This window comes from Cnephaeus nilssonii, assembly GCF_951640355.1.
Source record: "Cnephaeus nilssonii genome assembly, chromosome: 5".
NCBI classification, from domain to species: domain Eukaryota; kingdom Metazoa; phylum Chordata; class Mammalia; order Chiroptera; family Vespertilionidae; genus Cnephaeus; species Cnephaeus nilssonii.
In genome coordinates, this window is record NC_137076.1 from 92731644 (window position 1) to 92749451 (window position 17808).

The 17808-nt window shown below is 43.4% G+C and overlaps 1 protein-coding gene across 1 annotated transcript in view; it reads left to right on the plus strand.

The window, feature by feature from the left end:
- The window catches only part of SGCD (sarcoglycan delta), a 293989-nt gene that overhangs the window by 131707 nt on the left and 144474 nt on the right, over positions 1 to 17808 (plus strand). The window contains exon 3 of the mRNA XM_079771674.1: positions 13568 to 13669. Coding sequence (XP_079627800.1) covers positions 13568 to 13669 — 102 coding nt within the window. The remainder of the gene's footprint in view (positions 1 to 13567; positions 13670 to 17808) is intronic.

Sequence of the window (17808 nt, forward strand, 5' to 3'; positions counted from 1 at the left end):
GCCCCAGTTTCTTTTTCTGTTAAATGGCAAGGTTGGGTTACATGGTCTCCACGGCAATCTCTTGCTCTAAAATTCTTTAGTTTTATATTTAGATATGCATTCAGTTAATTCTGGTCTCAGCTGTTTTCATGAACCAGAGCCATAGACAACAAATTGCTGGCATGAGTGGCTCTCCCAGCTCTAGGATGGATTTCATAAGATGTAAAAAGTAAATGTGATTCGAGAGAATGCCATTTTATCAAGAGATCTCCACCCAGGACTGAATCCAGTGTCGTTTCTGACCATGCATTGATAAGCCAGTTACATCAGCGTATTTATTTCCACTCTAACGAAATGACCCTGCCATTGCCTTCAGGCCTTGGGCTGGCCATATCCTTAGGTACAGGAATTCTCATCTCTCCTGAGGGCCTTGTATCTGTTGTCATTTAACCCAGAGGATTCATGGCTCATGCACGACCTCTAGTTTATGAGCATGTGATTAATCATGACAGTTTTATTGATTTTTGAGCAGTGATTCAGCCCGGACCTCTGGACTGGGGCTCCATCCAGATATTTTTCAGGGTGCCTGGTTTGGGAGCCTTCAGGTGCTGCTCTGTTACACATCTAGTGTTTGTCTTAATTCCCATCTCCTTTCCTTTACATGTCCACTAAGGCGTCTTATTTACTCCATCCATCCACTTATCCATCTGCCAATCAACAAGAATTTATTGTGTCTACTTTAAGTCAGGCCTAAAGAAAAATAAAATAAAATATGATTACTGCTTTTTAGAGGTCTGCCCACTCTCGGACAAGTTTACAAATCAAGGCAAAGCTTCAAAATCCATTGCTACCTGGCACTGTGATGGACGAGCTGGTTAACAATAAAGATGATAGAAGCAATTACTAATTGTGAATTTTAGGATTTATCAAGCAGTTTTTCAAAGTGTTTTCATTTCTTTGCAAAACTTAAAGGCGTTCAGTAGCATTATTTAATCTATAATAATAAAAGGGTAATATGCTAATTAAACTGGACATCATTCCGGATGTCCTTCCTGACGAAGCCGTGGCTGGAGGGAAGCCAGCCAGGTCCCGGGTGCCTGCGTGCGGCCCGGGGAAAGCCAGCTGGGGTCCCAGGTGCCTGCGGGTGGCCCAGAGGAAGCCAGCCCTGTTCCCGGGTGTCTGCCAGTGGCAGGAGGAGGGAAGCCCTGGGTTCCGGAGGGAAGCTGGTGCTCACAGAGGGGGGAAGGAAGGCCTACTCTTGCATGAATTTTCATGCATCGGGCCTCTAGTTTATCCATAAGAAAAAAAAAAAACGGCAGCTTTAGTGATTTGTCAAAGATAACATATTTTTTTATTTACTTACTGACCTCCTACTATATGTCAGGCATTGTTCCAGTAATAAACAAAGCAGTGTCTCTCTCTCCACGGAGCCATGTTTTAGAGGGGGTACCAACCATCCTCAAGTACATAGGAGTGGGCTATTGGATATTGAGCAGTGCACCCGCATAGATGGAGAAAGGGGTGCTGTCTTAGATTGTGTGGCCAGAGAAAGCTTCGTGTATTAGGTAATGTTTGAGCAAAGACCTGAATTAAGTGACGAAGCCAGCTGTGCAGAGAGCTTGGGGAAGAGCATTTTAGCAAGAGGACAGCAAATATAAAGGCCTGGGGGCTGGACCTGTGGTTGGAGGACTAGGAAGAAGGCCAGGGTGGCTGGCATGGAGTTGTGTCCTTCCTCTGAACCCACACGTTCATGGACTTGACTTAGACAGAAATGTTCCTTCTGCACGTGCTTGATATTTAACAGGAGTCAGACTGCGGCACTTTTAGAAGACAAATCATAGCTGTCTGACGGAGAGGGAAGGCGTTCACCCTGAGGTTGAGGAGAGGGGACTGGTACAAATTGCAGGGGACGCAGGATGTCATCTGAAATGCTACACACACGGTTCTTCACAGGTTGCTCTTTTCTGTCTTTGTTCACGAACAACCAAAAGGAGAAGGAAGCCAAGGAGTTCCACTCCTTCCTTTGTGAGTGGAGTCAATCTCAAGGGTAAATTTGGGTTCCTTCTTTCCTTCTGTATTTCCTAACCGCTGGCCTGAGGGCAGTAGCTCCGTAAGCAGCCTGGTACCTTGTACTTGCTATGTGGGATGTCAAGGGTGTGGTTGTGACCCTCAAAAGCTGAGCTGCGTGCCGCTCCATCCATTTAGACTGAGATGCACTCTTCTCTACCTGCCAGGCCAGCCAGTGTGTTTACAATGTCGGGTTTGGATGTGACTTTCGTTTTCTAAATAATTGATACAGTGTTCTAGGTATTGACTTTCAGTAAAACCCTGCTGCCCGTTATAGTTTCTCTTTCTCAAGTTTGCAAAGCTTGGAGATTAGAGACAGCTTTGAGGCAGCTCTGCCGACATTCTTAACGCGGGGACAGAGTTTAGAGTGAGTCTCATCGCACCATCGCCCAGACTGGAGCTAAAGCCAGGGGGAGAGGGAGTTGCCCGGTACCTGTGAGAGTTGCTTTCTCGGCCTGGCTGTGCTGTATTTCAGGATTTGAAGCTTAAATCTACAGCAACAGAAAGAAACTCTCTGAATACTTACACTCGTCTGAAATTGGCAACTCGGAAATCAGGTCTTTCCAATATACAGAAACTAACTGGGTGATTCCCACGTGCCTGCCTGGACCTCAGGGAAATAACTGTGGGCTTCCGTCTGGATCCACTGAAGAACTCGTTCCCTGGCACCTGACGTTATTATGAAAGAGAGAGAAAAGCTGCAATAAGCCCAGCCTCAAGAATCTCTCCCTTTAACAGGAGCAGGGTGGGCTTTTTATTTTTTTGTTTTTTGTTTTTGTTTTTTTTTCCCCCCTAAAAAGACAGAGCATGCTAAGGCCAAATCTATTTCAACTTTTAACTGAAAGAAAGGACAGAACATTTATAAAACACCCACAGCTTGCCACTTTCTATGCTAGGTGACAAACATGTTAAGTACTCACACCCACCCACCTAGGTAGTTTACTTGTATTTTATAGAAGAGGAAGCAGAGGTGCAAAATATTAAGTGTCTTGTTCAAGGTCACGTAAGGAATATAGAATAGAACTGGCATGTGGGAATGGTCTTTTTGATAGTAAAGCTGCTATTTCACTGCTCTGTAAAAAAAAAAAAAAAAAAAGACAATTTTAAATCTGAAAGCATTGAGTTATTCCCTAAGCTAATATCTTCATTGTATAATTACTTGCTTAAACTGTGACTTTTCCCAAGCTATTCAGTCACTCTGAAATGACTTTTTTTGTGTTTCCCGGACCTGGGCTCATTCTCACACATATATCAGCTAGTTGACATGCCGTTCTTTTCACTGCTTGCCCATTACAAGGCACTGTGTGATGAGAAAGGTGGCTTAGATGATAAAAAATGATTGGCGACTTTTCCCAGCACACTCTCGGTGGAATGAATAACGCATGGCCCTTTATGATAAAGGGTTTCCTTTTACCTGAGCTCTGTAATTTCTAGGGGTCATCTTGGTTAAATTAGATTTTAATTCTGAAATATTGTTGCTGGAAATGTTCCCACTGGCCAGTTCATATCTCCTGAATAATAGGATTGGAGCCCAAATGGAAAGTGCTAGTAAATGAGGAAGATGTGCCATGTAACCTTTGGGGACAAGTTTTCCTTTTTTTAATATGAAGAGCTATACTCGTGCAAAAAGTTGTTACCGTAACGGGTACATCCGACATTCCCGAACAGCAGAGGTGCTCCTCAGATGGGCATTTTTTGTTAACCCAAGGTCTTCTTAGCCACAATGTGACCCGAGGGACCCTTGTGTTCTTTCTTCTCCTTTTATGCATCTCTTTCTTTCTGCCATGTTGTGAGTCTAAGAGAGGGAGCTTGCTTGTTGGTTAGCCTCTTTGACATACGTGTGTTGTAGAGAATGTAGGAGAAAGTGAATCTGACTCACTAGGTCTGGCTTATACACAAAGTATAAGCCATTAATAAAACAAAGAGAGAGCCATTAATAAAACAAAGGCAAACCTCTCAAGACCCTTCTGTAAGCACGTGGAATAGACACTTAACCAAAAGGAGCATCCTACTTCAAACTTCTGGTTGCCTACTTACCAAATTGCCTGACAAGTTCACATGTATTAAGCAGCTAATTTCTCAGAATCTGTGGTTAGCCCCATTGCCAGCAAGGGCAAGATTACTCTAAGCTCTTTGTAGTTGTGATATCACTCATTCTTACATGACCACATTATAAACTCAAGCCTGGCAACCTTTTCTGGCAGAGATCCAAGGGAAAGTTTTAACTTAGTGCTTGAGAACTCTTGATACTGTCACATAATGGGGTTTCCCTCTCCTGGGAAGCAGAAGTGACGAATAGTCTATGACAATGGTGGCCATTTCCCCAAACAAAGCTAAGAAAGTCTCATGTTCTCTCCTAGAGAAGGGTTGGTTCACATCTGTAAGGAGTGAGTGGCGGATGTGGAGATTATGTAACGTGGAAGAATTCTTTATGAATGTTTCTTTTCATTCAAAGTCGTGCTCACTTGCTTTTCTGATATACTTCTCTTTCTGTAAACTGAATCTGGGGATAAAATTCTCTATTACTGTATTAGTCAGTGTTCTCCAGAGAAACAGAACCAATAGGGTGTGTGTGTGTGTGTGTGTGTGTGTGTGTGTGTGTGTGAGTGTGTGTGTGTGTAAAGAGATTTATTATAAGGAATTGGCTTATATGATTATGGAGGCTGACCAGTCTCAGAATCTATAGCCTGCCAGCTGGAGACTCGGGAGAGCTGATGATGCAGTTGTAGTCTGAGTCCTAAGGCTGGAGAAAACAGACCACTGATGTTTAAGTTCCAGTCCAAAGGACAGTAAGCTGAGGTACTAGAAAGAGCCAATGATTCAGTTCAAATCTGAAAAATTCCCCCTGACTCAAGGGAGGGTCAGCCTTCTTCAGGCCTTCAACTGATTGGATGAGGCCCACCCACATTAGGGAGGGCAATCTGCTTTGCTGCATCTACCAGTTCAGATGTGAACCTCATCCAGAAATGCTCTCACCAACACACCCAGAATACTGTTTGTCCAGATATCTGGTCACGGCATGGCCTAATCACACTGACACACAAAATTAGCCACCACAGTTACTATCCCAAAGAAAGTTTAAAAAATGGCTGTGATTTGATTTGGTTTGCTTTATATTCTTGATCTCCTATGCTGTCTGTTCTTCTTGCACAGAGAATTTCCCCACTTCTAGGTCTCTTAAAAAGTTCAGTTCCCCTTCTTAAGGGATGGATGGAGGGTGTGGGAAATATCTGGCATACAAATTAAATGGGAATAAAAGGTAAATGGAATCCTTTTAACCAGTTTCAGTCTTTTAATATTTGATGATTTGATTATATGCAGTTAAAATCATTAAAGTGCTATCTTTTGCAGAGAGGAAGGCAGTCTCAATGTTTTACAAACCCTAAGACAGCCCTTCTCCTTTCCTTTCCTCCTGAATTGCTGGCTTTAAGATATCGGGCGAGTTCTAATCCCTTCACTTTCTCTTAGAAACTGTCTGAAACAAATTTAGTGGCAGACTGCTTTTTGCTTCTTCATACCTGCCCCCCTTATCTCCTGCCTTGTGCATCCTCTTGACATTGGCAGCTCTGTCATTGACCCTCTTTCTCCTTTCTCTTGCTCAAGCCTCTCAGAGCACATCAAATCAAGGAAGTGCTAAATAGTGTGTGGCAGAGTGTGACTGCCATAGATTAGAGAAGGTAATCAGAAAAGGAAGGAAGAAGGTGATGGATGTGGGAGCTGGGGGGTGATGGATGGTTCAGTATAGGGCGCTATTGAATATTTGCATGTGCCAGGCACCCTGCTAAGCAGATCAAATGTGCACATGCACACACACACACACACACACACACACTCCTCAAAGAAGGGCATAATGATCCCCATTTTATAGATGCAAAAGGTTCAAGGGCGGTCTGATGACTAGTAAGTGGTGGCACCTGGACCCCAAAATGGGTCTTTTTGGTTTCATAACTCATGTTCTTGATCATTGGGCTCTATGAATTTGGCTAGGCAAAGGAAGTGGGAAATCTATTCCAAAATAATTATTTCAGTTGAACAAAATTGTAGAACCCATTATCAAGTTTTTTTTACTAGAACACTACTTTTGGAATGAATTCTAAGGTAGTCAGTAAGTACATCAAAGTTTTGGACTCTTGTGAAGTCATGTTGGAATTTATCTAAATTAAAATGTAAACCAGTTCCCATCATGCCCATCCTTAACATACTCCATTGGCACTGATCAAATGTAGAATAAATCCAGACTATGCCATAGAAACTTCTCCAAGATGCTCTGTAAATCTGGTCCCTTCCAGCCTGAGCTCATCTACTACTGCCCTCTATCTGACACAGAGGTCTTCTCGGTGTTCCTCAATGTACCAGATTCAGTCTCCCTTCCCCCGGATCTCCCATGGTGACTCCCGCACTTCTTTTAGGTTTCTTCTGAGACAACTTCTTGCTCCTCCTGCCTGAGGTATACCCTCCCCTCTTTCCTCACCCTCTCCTTTCTGATGCTGCCTCATTCTTCATAGTGCTTCAGAGCTCTGGCTGTGTGATGCTGAATAATAAAAGAGACAGTACATGCCTTTGTTCACTGAGCAGACAGGATTTTCCGAGGGTTTGATAGTTTCCTGTGCTGCCCCACTGTTTCAAGAACCCTTGCATGTAACATGAGAAGAACATTAGGCCTCAGGGGTACGTGCCAGAGAAGCAGGAATAGATATCACCTGTGGATTGCTACTGCTTCTCCTTAGTTTAAGGCTCGAGGTAATTGTAGAAACTGGCAAGACGTCTATAGGACTGCAATACATCTGTTACTAAGCTTTGGCAGGCCAATTTGGACATCAAAACTTGAACAGAAGGGCCAAATTAAGAGGTAAGAAGGCTCTAGTGCCAGGAGTCCACATACTAGCCTTCCTGTTTCTGAACTCATCCCTCTAAACCTTTCTCACAAGCATCAGAGAGGCACTGGGCCCTTTGAAGCTATAACTCGCGGTCTCATAAAAGACACTGTCGTGTACAACTGACACCTTTTCCTAATGAAAACAGAGAGAAGACAGAACAGGTAGCTCCCTCGGGTGTTTTACTCCAGAGAAAGAATCTATTTGGGGAGGGATTTTCACAGCGTGCATTTTTTAATATCACTCGGGCCCGTGTGTTAATCAGGCTTTGTACTGGTAGGAACCGCTCGCCCAGCGGCCGGATGGCCATTGTAGGGATTTCATCTGAACACTCCACAGAGGCCTGGTCATATTTCACTTGTTTTCTTCGGTGTCGGCTAAAGACAAATGAGTCCCCACCTTTATCAACAATAGCTCGGGACGCATGAGATCACATTTTTCACCTGGGACAGGGGATGCGACCAGTTGCATTTTGGTATCCATCTCTCATTTTCTTCCTGCCCGACAATCGATAAATTCTCCGCCGATGTCTCTTTTTAAAGGTTGCTTACACGTTTCTGTTTCAGAACGCTGTGCTACCATTGGTTTTTATGCCTAAATCCTCTCAGAATCAGGGTGTGCATTTGGAGTGATTTTTAAGAGCTGTGGCATTTTTTGTTTTGTTTAGTTGGGCAAAAACTGCCTAATTGCAGCATTTCCGAGTTGTGGGCCCGGGTGTCTTGTAGCAGCTGGAATCTGTCATCTGAAGAACATCCCATTCCTGTGCATTGTAGAAGAGGACTTTCTTTAAGAGGAAAAGACCTTCATGTTTATGCTGCGTAGCTGCCATTAAGCGAGGGGCGGGGGGTGGGGGGGAAGAGGAAGCAGACGAGAGCGAGGCTTGTCCGGGTTTGCACTGAGAGCCAGCAGAAGGTTGAGGCTGGCACCTGAGAGCCATGCTTTTCTCATGATTCCATGTGATGTGTTTATACTTCCTCGCAAACATTCTTGAAGGCTAATCTTGCATTGATGTCTAGAGGTGCACAGCCATCCCTGTGTTGATCTGGCTGATTTCCCAAATGGCCAGCAAGAGCAGCTCTGGTCTGGGTAAGTGGTACCCCGGGGGCGTGGACTCACCAGGTAGGCTTAGCTTCATCTGGAAGCTGCCCTCACGGTTCTCTGTGGCCGACAGCAGACTTTTCCTCCCCTCAGTCACTTTGGACTGTCTGTCTGCTCTGTGTCAGGGATTATGATAGGTGGCTGGGACGAAAAGACACGGAAGATACCGCCCTCGCCTGTGAGAAGCTTTCAATCAGATAGAGGGAAGAACTAATAGGAGAGCCGGGCAAGCACACCCTGGCTGCTAGAGCACCTGCTGCAAGTTAGTTCATTTATGCTCACAGTTCCCAGCCACAGCATATCTCATGGCCAAAACCTTCATTAGTGGGGAATACAATCCTACGTGTCTCCAAAGACACAGAGAGAAGCCAAGTGTTCAAATGGTCGCTCCTGTGTCATCCTATAGGCTGACTTCTCTGCTAACCCTCCACACACATGTAGCTTGGGTAAGAATTAAATCTTACTCGTTTGAAGCCATTGAGAATGTTGTTGTTGTTACTATGGTATATTACCTAGCCTCTTTGGACTGATACACATGGATTGTCTCATGTATCCCTCAAATTTAGAAGATATAGTAATTATCTTGATGATTTAAGGAAGAGTGAGCTGTAGAAAGGGTACCAACAAGTGAGGTGGTCGAGCCAGCATTTAACCCGTGCAATCTGATTTCAGAACTCATATTCTTAGCCAATGTACCCAAGTGTGTGTGTGTGTGTGTGTGTGTGTGTGTGTGTGTGTGTGTCTGTTCGTTCCAGTGACTGAGAAAAAGTGGTTTCCAAAGGACTGATAGGAATGCCCTAAAGGGCAAGGAGAAATAAAGCAATTTGGAAATAAAGAGAATTAGGCTTATTGCCTGTGTGCGTGTATGTGGGAGCCATCCCTCCTCTTTGGCTCTTTGGTTCACCCCCAGGAAAAGTACAGACCAAGGAATGCCCATCCATATAGTGCTGCTGGCAACCAGGAAGTACAGAATGCTTCCAATACTATGGCCTTGGCTCTATAAATTGTTAAAAGCAACTTTATAAGCTGTTATAAAATGTAAGTGCCATCTTTTCATGTGCTGCTGGCTGTGTGTAGGTCTTCTTTGGAAACATGTCTATTCAGATCCTCTGCCCATTTTTCAGTTGAATTGTTTCTTTTTGTTATTGAATTGTAGGACTTCTTTCTATACTTTGGATATTAACCCCTTCTCAGACATATGATTTGCAAATATCTTCTCCTATTTCATTTTGTTAATGGTTTCTTTCTCTGTGTAAAAGCTTTTTAGTTTGATGTAATTCCATTTGCTCATTTTTGCCTTTGGAGTGAAATCTAAGAAAACATTGCTAAGACCAATGTCAGAGAGCTTACCGCATGGGTGTTCACATCCCCCCAATCACCAATGTTCCCCCCTTTGGGGGCTGTATCACACTAGTTGAGAATGCATGCTCTAATATATTAGAATCTACCCAAGGGATAGGCCTAGGTTTTATCATTTTTATAATCACCTTTCAAAATGCAGCACTCAGAAGGAAGCAATTCTTTCCCGTGGCAAGTATTTGCTGATTGCATACTCTGAGCTAAGCAATGTTTTAGAAACTGAAACTACTTCGGACAAAAACCCTACCCCTCAGGAAGCTTACCTTCTAAAAAGTCTGTGTCTAGATAAAATTGCTTTAATCCAAACTAAGGAGCGCCTGCCAGTAAAAGTGCTCTGGCAGGAGAGAGCCTTGGGACCTGCTGACTGAAATAGGACTTGGCATTTCTTCCAGCTTGAAAATGTGCTGACGAAATTAAAAACCTGTTCATGCTGATGGAGCAGGAAATTCAGAGGAGCACAAAATAGTACTCTCTTCAAATCAATGTAATCCCGATTCCCGGCCCCCTCCCACAAGGCCCAGCAGGGCATTCCACATCACTAGGATCTTCAGGACGTCCCCTGCACAGTGGGAAGGCTCCTGGGCCCACCAGTCACTGTCTCTCATTGGCGATGGCTGAGAGAATTGTGGTCCGATCCACATGGTCCCTTTAGGTCCAGAGAAGAGACGTCTCTGCTATTCCTGGGGGAGGGAAACCTTGGACTGTCTGGAGCCCACTTCCCTCCTGGGGACACTGGGGGGACAGTGGTCTATAGAACTCATGGGAATCGCAGACCTCCTGTCCACCCTCAGCCGGGAAAAGTCTCCTCTTCTCTTTCTTGCCTCCCTTCCCAGCACACCTGGCACAATCCATTCAACCAGAGTTGTACAATAGGTAAGACCAACACCTCCCCCACCCTCCCCTCTCCCCCCCCTCACATACACACACACACACACACACACACACACACACACACACACTGCTTTCAGGCTGCTTTGCTCTCAAAATCTCTAAGCCATGTGATTACAAAGCCTAGGAATCTGTTTGAAATGGTGATGAAAAGGGCCAAGGTTTAGCATGAGTGATGTGAAGAAGGAAACAAATTAATATTTCATTCTATTGTCCTGCCACTCTAAAATCACTTTAATCTATACTCACTTTACAGAAAATTGTCCATTTGAAATACTCAAGCAGCCAATCTGGACCAGATAAAGAATAAAGAGAAAATGCCATAATCCTTGGACTAGCCCAGAGAGAGATTCTCCATTTCTAACCCTCTGCCCTTGTCCTCAGGCCCTATCTCCCCGAAGGACCTTACAGGGGCCACCCTGTATTGGCCTCGGAAGATAATGTGATTTGCCATGTGTTGGTGAAACTCCTATGTGCCAGGCCTGGGGGAGGCACTGGTGATGCTATGATGTGTAGGACCGCAGAGGCCCGGCCCTCACCAAGATAGCAGTGGGATCCTATCTCCCACTTCTGTCCCAAAGGCACGTTACAGACTTGGGGAGCATTCACTGGACAGTGCTGGCTCCGTCCAAGACCAGCTACCCAGCTGCTAGAATTCTCATGCTTGCCTTTAAGAATATTGAAGTTTTACCATTAGTAGAGGGGGGGAGGTGTGAAGGGGGGGAATGGTCTATTTCTTTCTAATTTCTTTAGAAATAACCGTAGATCTTCTAAATTCATCTTACTGGGCGGGAAGTTTTGCTTCAGAACTGACCTAAAGCACCTACCTTAGCAATATCCACAGCTTAAAAAAATCTTTATTGTTGAAAGTATTACATATGTCCCCCGTTTTTCCCCATTGACCCCTCCTAGCCTGCCCCCTTCTCCCCCTCAGGCCTTCGCCACACTATTGTTTGTGTCCATGGGTTATGCATGTATACCTACAAGTTCTTTGGTTGATCTCTTCCCACCCACCTACCCTCCACCTCCTTCCCTCTGAGATTCGACAATCTGTTCCATGCTTCTATGTCTCTGGATCTATTTTGTTCATCAGTTTATTTTGTTCATTAGATTCCACATATGAATGAGATCATGTGATACTTGGCTTTCTCTGACTGGCTGATTTTGCTTAGCATAATGCTCCTCAGTTCCTTAGGCGTTCAAGGTGAAATGGTTTCAATGAGGCTGTTGTCAAGCTGTACAAATCCAGTCCGATAGTTACAGAGCTGTAAAGGAGATTCTAATGTGGACCACATCAGTTGGCTGTTCTAATCTGCTTTGTGTTATATTCTCGAAATAGAGACCAATTAAAAAAAAATCCACACTAATAGGCCTTTCCCATCACATATCTTTGGGCAGAACTAAGGACTGGGAGGGAAACTGAAAAAATGAAGTGACGATGAATAATAATAGGAAGAAACTATAGGTATAAGAAATGATAGATTCGTCAAGTTTGTAGTGAGTTTTCTAACAAGTCAGGTATTTAAGCAAGGGAAGTTACTATTGCAAAGGAGTTAATTGACTGATGAGATGACTATTTCTCAAACTTTAGTCATTCTGGTACCTTCCTTACTGTTCCCCTTTGGCTATGTGCCACCTGTGATACAAACAGTCTCAGAGGCCAGAACTGAAAGGGACTTAATGTTTTTGTGACTCTCCATGGCTCACCGCACACAATTACAGTCGGCCTTCCATATCTGCGGATTCTGCATTTGCAGATTCAATTTTCCATGGATCAAAAGTATGTGGGAAAATGTTACATTGCTACCGACATGTACTATGTAGTTAGGGCTACCATGATTGGGTCAGATTGAACAGGTGCAGACTTTTTCTTGCCACTATTCCCTAAGCATAACAACTATTAGAGTCTATCAACTATTTACATAGCATTTATATTGTATCAGGCATTATAAGAAATCTGGAAATGGCTTAAAGTATACAGAAGGATGAGCATAGATTATATGCAAATACTATTCCATTTTTATAAGGGAGTTGAGTGTGGATTTTGGTATCCATGGAGGGCAGGGGTTCCTGTGACCAATCCCCCACAGATACCAAGAGACTGCTATATGCACAAATAGGCTTTCCAGAAAGAGTTTTTCATTTTCTCTTTTTGTTGCGGATTCTACCTGCTGCTGCTGTGATATGAATATGCCCTTCAGCCGATGGCCTCTCACACTGGCTTTGAATGCTCAGTCTGGGGCCCTCTTGGCAGAGTTGTCCCCACAAGAACTCAAAATAGAAACGTACAGATGGCATGCTATCCAGGAAAGAACAATATTACCTGAGAGATGTGTTCCCAGCCACAGGTTGGACTGCTGTTATGAAGGGGGGAGGGGGAAAGTGCCCATTTTCTCCTTGTCCATCCCTCCCATCCCCCACCCCCCACGTGGTGTCTGTGCCGAATGTAATGAGGTACAGAGCACATGGCAGTGCCAGGTAGATTCCGGTGAGAAACTGCAGGGGTGTGAGCAGAGTGAGTGAAATGGGCTGGAGCATGGTTCAGGCAGGTGGCTGCTGCTTAAGTCCAGTTGATGGTAGAAGACAGGCTCAGACTTGCCAGGAATTCCATTTTTTTACGAGTAGCTAAAAACCTGGAATTTTTTTTTATTCAAATCATTAAATTTTCTAATGTCATTATGTCAAAATAGAGGAATACATTTTTAAAGCATGTATGTATGTGTGTGTGTGTATGCTTTATTTTCTTAAATTGAGTCTTCGGCTTGTATACTTTTGTCTATATTTTAATATTTCTAGAATAAACTATTAGGAAAAATGTCAGTAACTAATTTGACTTCCTAAATGTGTTGTGAGCCAAATACACCCTGTCTGTAGGCTGGATTTGACCAACAGACTGCCAGTTTGTGATTTCTGCATAGACTTTTAGAAAAAAGGATCTTTGATTTTAACTTAGGGAATCATCCTCTTCTCTCTTCCCATTCACCCCCTGCCTCCATTCTTTCTGCACTGCCTAGCAAAAAGGACCCCCTTCGTCTAGGCAAGTGAATGACGGGGGGGGGGGGGAATTACAGATTGCTCAGAATAAAATTTTCTTAGAATAAGTGAGCAAAGAGGACAGTATGCATAATTGCATTGAACAATGCCTCCTGCTATTTTATGTATTTGTTTAGTCCCAACTCCCCTCATTGTACTCTCTCTTTTAAAAAAGGAGGGCAGTCGTTTTTGTTTTAACATGAAAGCCTGAGATATTTTGAAAGTTTGACTAATTGCATTTTCATGTTATCTCTGTGCCTCTATTTCAGGATGGAATGGGAAACTTGAGAATCACAGAAAAAGGTCTAAAGCTAGAAGGAGACTCAGAATTCTTGCAACCTCTCTACGCCAAAGAAATCCAGTCCCGACCGGTAAGTTTCTGCTGAGAGAAGGAATTATTGTTCCTTGGGAATCGAAATCTGGGGAAATCTATCTTGCCATCAGCTGAGTATAAAGAGTGGCATAGGGGGTGATGACACAGGTAATGAGATGCATTCGAGTCTAAAGTCTTTGAGTGTAATCCCAGCTCAATTAAAGAACTGAAGTTTGGAAAGGTAGTATGTCCAAAGCCACATAGTCCTGAAGTAGCAGAGCAAGGATTTCCACTCAGAAATATATTCTGAAGCTTTTCTGTTAACCACAGTCTCATTCCCAAGCTTTTTCTCTCATTCTTCTTCTTTTGCCATGATAGAAGTGATTCCTAGATACCTGGTTTTTATTAACTAATATTGTCAAAATTAACTTTTGTTTAGGAGTGGCTTTTCTGGTTGTTTTTTGTTTCTTTGGTTTTTATTCTTTGTTTTCTGGTGGGTGGTGGAATTTGCTGGTTGGAGGGGATTATTAATACATTTGCTTTGCGTGGATTGATCCTCATCCACCTGCAAGCAAAGAGCAGCAGGAAAGTTCCCCAAAGCGTCATTTGCTTCATGTGCATTGATTAGAGTAATTAATGAAATTCAGCAACTTGGTGCAGTGGGTAATTATATCTGAATGCTATCTAAACTACTGAGTTGTACTAAACTGAGTGCAATTGTTGAATTGCCAACAAATATATTTCCTTGTGTGCCAGGTGAAAGAGAGGAAGCCATGATGTTAAAATCATCAAAAAGAACAAATCAGTTTATGTACACAATGATTATAAAATGTAACTGGAACTCACAGTATACTGGCTTGGGCACTTAAAGTACCAAGAGTATTGTAAACGTATCCATTATCTTTGAGGAAACTATATCCTAGAAGGAGTAATGGAATGGAACTATAACAAGGAGGTTCGGGTGATGATTCTGCTAACAATTTATTGTATTTTTTCCAGCCATCTGCCATGAGTATACAGGGTGTCCCTAAAAAAGGTATATACACTTTAATAGCTGATAGCTCAATTTTGAAAATGAAATGTATTTTAATAGACACTGCCTTTATAATTATTCAAAGGGTGTATATACATTTTAGAGACCCCCCATAATTTGTTTTAACAAAAACATATTTTTCATGCTATTCTGTACTTATTTCCTCTAAATAATATATTAACAGTAAAAAATTGTATAGCTAAATAATATTTAAAAGTTTAAGAGCTTTTTTGAGGTATGGCTGATGAAGAATAAACTATACATATTTAAGGGTACAATTTGATAAGTATTCACGTATGTATATACTTGTGACACCATCACCACAATCAAGATAATGAACGTGTGTCACCCCTAAGAGTTCCTCCAGGACTTCATCCTGCGGCATCCTCCCTACTTCCCCAACCCCGTCCTCAAGCAACCACCATCTGCTTTCTGTCTTGTACATTCTCTTGCATTTCTTAGAATTTCATATAAATTAAATCAGACAATTTGAAAACCTAAATAATTTCAAGAATAAATTGTGTATGCCATTTTATCAAGATCATTTTTAACCATTTATTTATTATCCAACTTAAAAAAGAATAAGATTGTTTTTGCCTGTGATTGGGCTGTGTCTTGAGTTGGCTGGGGAGAGAGATTAGAAGTGGCTCGAGGCATAGACCTTGACTGTTTTTCTTTTGGATGACCACAGAGATAGAAATAGAGGATAACATATTAGGCATGACAACAACGGTAGCATTAGTCTTTTTTTGAATTGTCACAAAAAGTGAAAATATATACCATATTTTTCCGTGTATAGGATGCTATTTTTTTCTAAAATGGTTAGACTGAAAATCGAGGGGCATCATATACATGGAAGTCGGCCGAGGAGGGAGCCTCAGGGTGTGTAGCTGCCCATTACCTTGTCGAACAGGCTTCCTCCAATCACGAGACTTACTGTTAATAACATCAACTGATGCCGTAATTGGAAGTGGAGGTGGAGAGTGCGTTGATGCAACAGAGACCGGAGCATTCTGAGCCCACAAAGATGTCAAAAAATAAAAGATAAATACCAGTAAGTGATTGTCTTACTCTGCAAAATTCAAACTGAATGTAATCAGCTATGCAAAAGAGCATGGAAATAGAGCTGCAGAGAAATAATTTGGACCTCCTCTCACTGAGTGTATGATCAGACTGTGGAGAAAACAGGAAGAACAACTCCTTAAGATGCCAAAAAAGAAGGCCTTAAGAGGAAAACCAGCAAAATGGGCAAACTTGGAGCAGAGGGGCTTAAGACTTGGATTATGGAGCAGTGCCAGAGTGGATTATGTGTGTCAACCAAACTTATTCAATGTCGGGCAAGAATATTTGCAAGCAAAATGAACATTGTTGATTTTACAGGAAAGGCAAAATGGTGCTTCAATTTCATGAGGAGAGAAGGGTTGGCCATGAGAACACAAACAAAGTTAGCTCAGAAAATGCCACCAGTTTATGAGGATGATCTCACATATATAGACAGTGACTCAGAAGACAGCAGTGATACAATAGAACTTGAAGAAATTGATATTTCTGGAACTAATAGTGATGAAGAAGAGAGCAGTGATGCAACAGAGGCTGAATAAAGTGGTATGCTGCATAATATCATAGTACTGGTATGTAAACATTACCTGTGGTGGAACAACTGAACAACTGGTTGCTATGACATGCGCTGACCACCAGGGGATGCGCACAGAACATAGCCGGTGTTGGTTGCAGCTGGATGGTGGAGCAGATGAGCAGGGGCACCAGACCAAGGTGGGGCGCTGGTCACTGTCATCAGGGCGAGCCTCTGGTGGTTACTGAAAATTCTTTATTCTCACGCCACGGTCCCGCTGGGCGCTCGCACCTGCTACTGGTGCCAGCCCCACTTGCACCCGCTGCCAGTGCCAGAGCTGCTGCTCACACCTGTTGCCGGCGCCTGGTGCCTGCCCCAATTGCTTGGTGCTGTCAGTGGGTGCAAGTGGCAGCTGCCAGCCCCGATCGCCCCTCAGGGCTTCTCCACCTCCCCCTGCTCCTGAGGGGCGATCAGGGCTGGCAGCCCTGCTTGCATCCACCACTGCCACCAGCCCCAATCGCTCCACACTGTCAGCGGGTACAAGCGGGGCCCGTACGATCAGCATGTGGGAGTGGCGGTGGCAGGAGCAGGGCTGCCAGCAGACAAGGGATGGGGGGCTGCGGTGGGAGGGGCTGGGCGGGGGCATGGAGGATGAGCTGAGACCTGCCCCTGTGCTCACCACAGCCTCGTGGCCCACAGTTCCTTTCAAAGTGCACGAATTTGTGCACTGGGCCCCTAGTTACTAAATAAAACTGTTCTGTTTTATGTTTAAAATATTGATTTCTTAATTTGGGGTTGGAAAAGTGGGCGGCATCTTATACATGGGGCATCTTATACATGGAAAAATATGGTATGTTGGATCAGAAAGGCAAAAGAATAAACTAGAAGCTGGTGACTTAGTGTATCGGGCTTCCCTTCCCTCAAACACAGAGATAATTGCCAGTTTAGCAAAATTGAGGTTTTGGTAGCAAAGAAGGTCTTGGGAATGACTCTTAGACAGGCAGTCAATAGACTTTGCCATACTTATGAATCATAACCTCACACGATGCTTACGTGAACGTCACACACAGCAGCTTTCCATTCTCCACCTGGCATCCGCAGCTTATTGGTTCTTTCTGACGTACCTGACCATTGCTTACAGACTGACTGCCTCTGGAAGACTCTTCACTGTAGACTGAACTGCAGAATCATTTCTCCATAGGTCGTAGCTGCTTCTATTTTATGGGGCGCCGCCTGCTTTTCCCAGTGCCCAGTTGAACAAGGTTACTCAACCCCTCTAAGTGAGGATAACTAGTGAAGCAACACTTGACTTCATTTTGCTTTTGTGTTTCATTGATCTGAGATGAATTAGATTGGGTAAGCAATCCCTGCAATGTTCAATACTGTATCTGATTTCATTATTGAAGGTTGCAACCCTGGTAAAGTCACAACACATTGATTTGGTTGGTAGTAATCACTTTGGAAGAAAAGTTGATAAGAAAGTGTTTATCTCTATAAAAACTTCCATCTGCGAGCAGAAAGAAAGCTGTGGGACTTCATGCCACTCAGAAATTAGATTGAAGAGGACACACACTAAATGAACTATTCTACC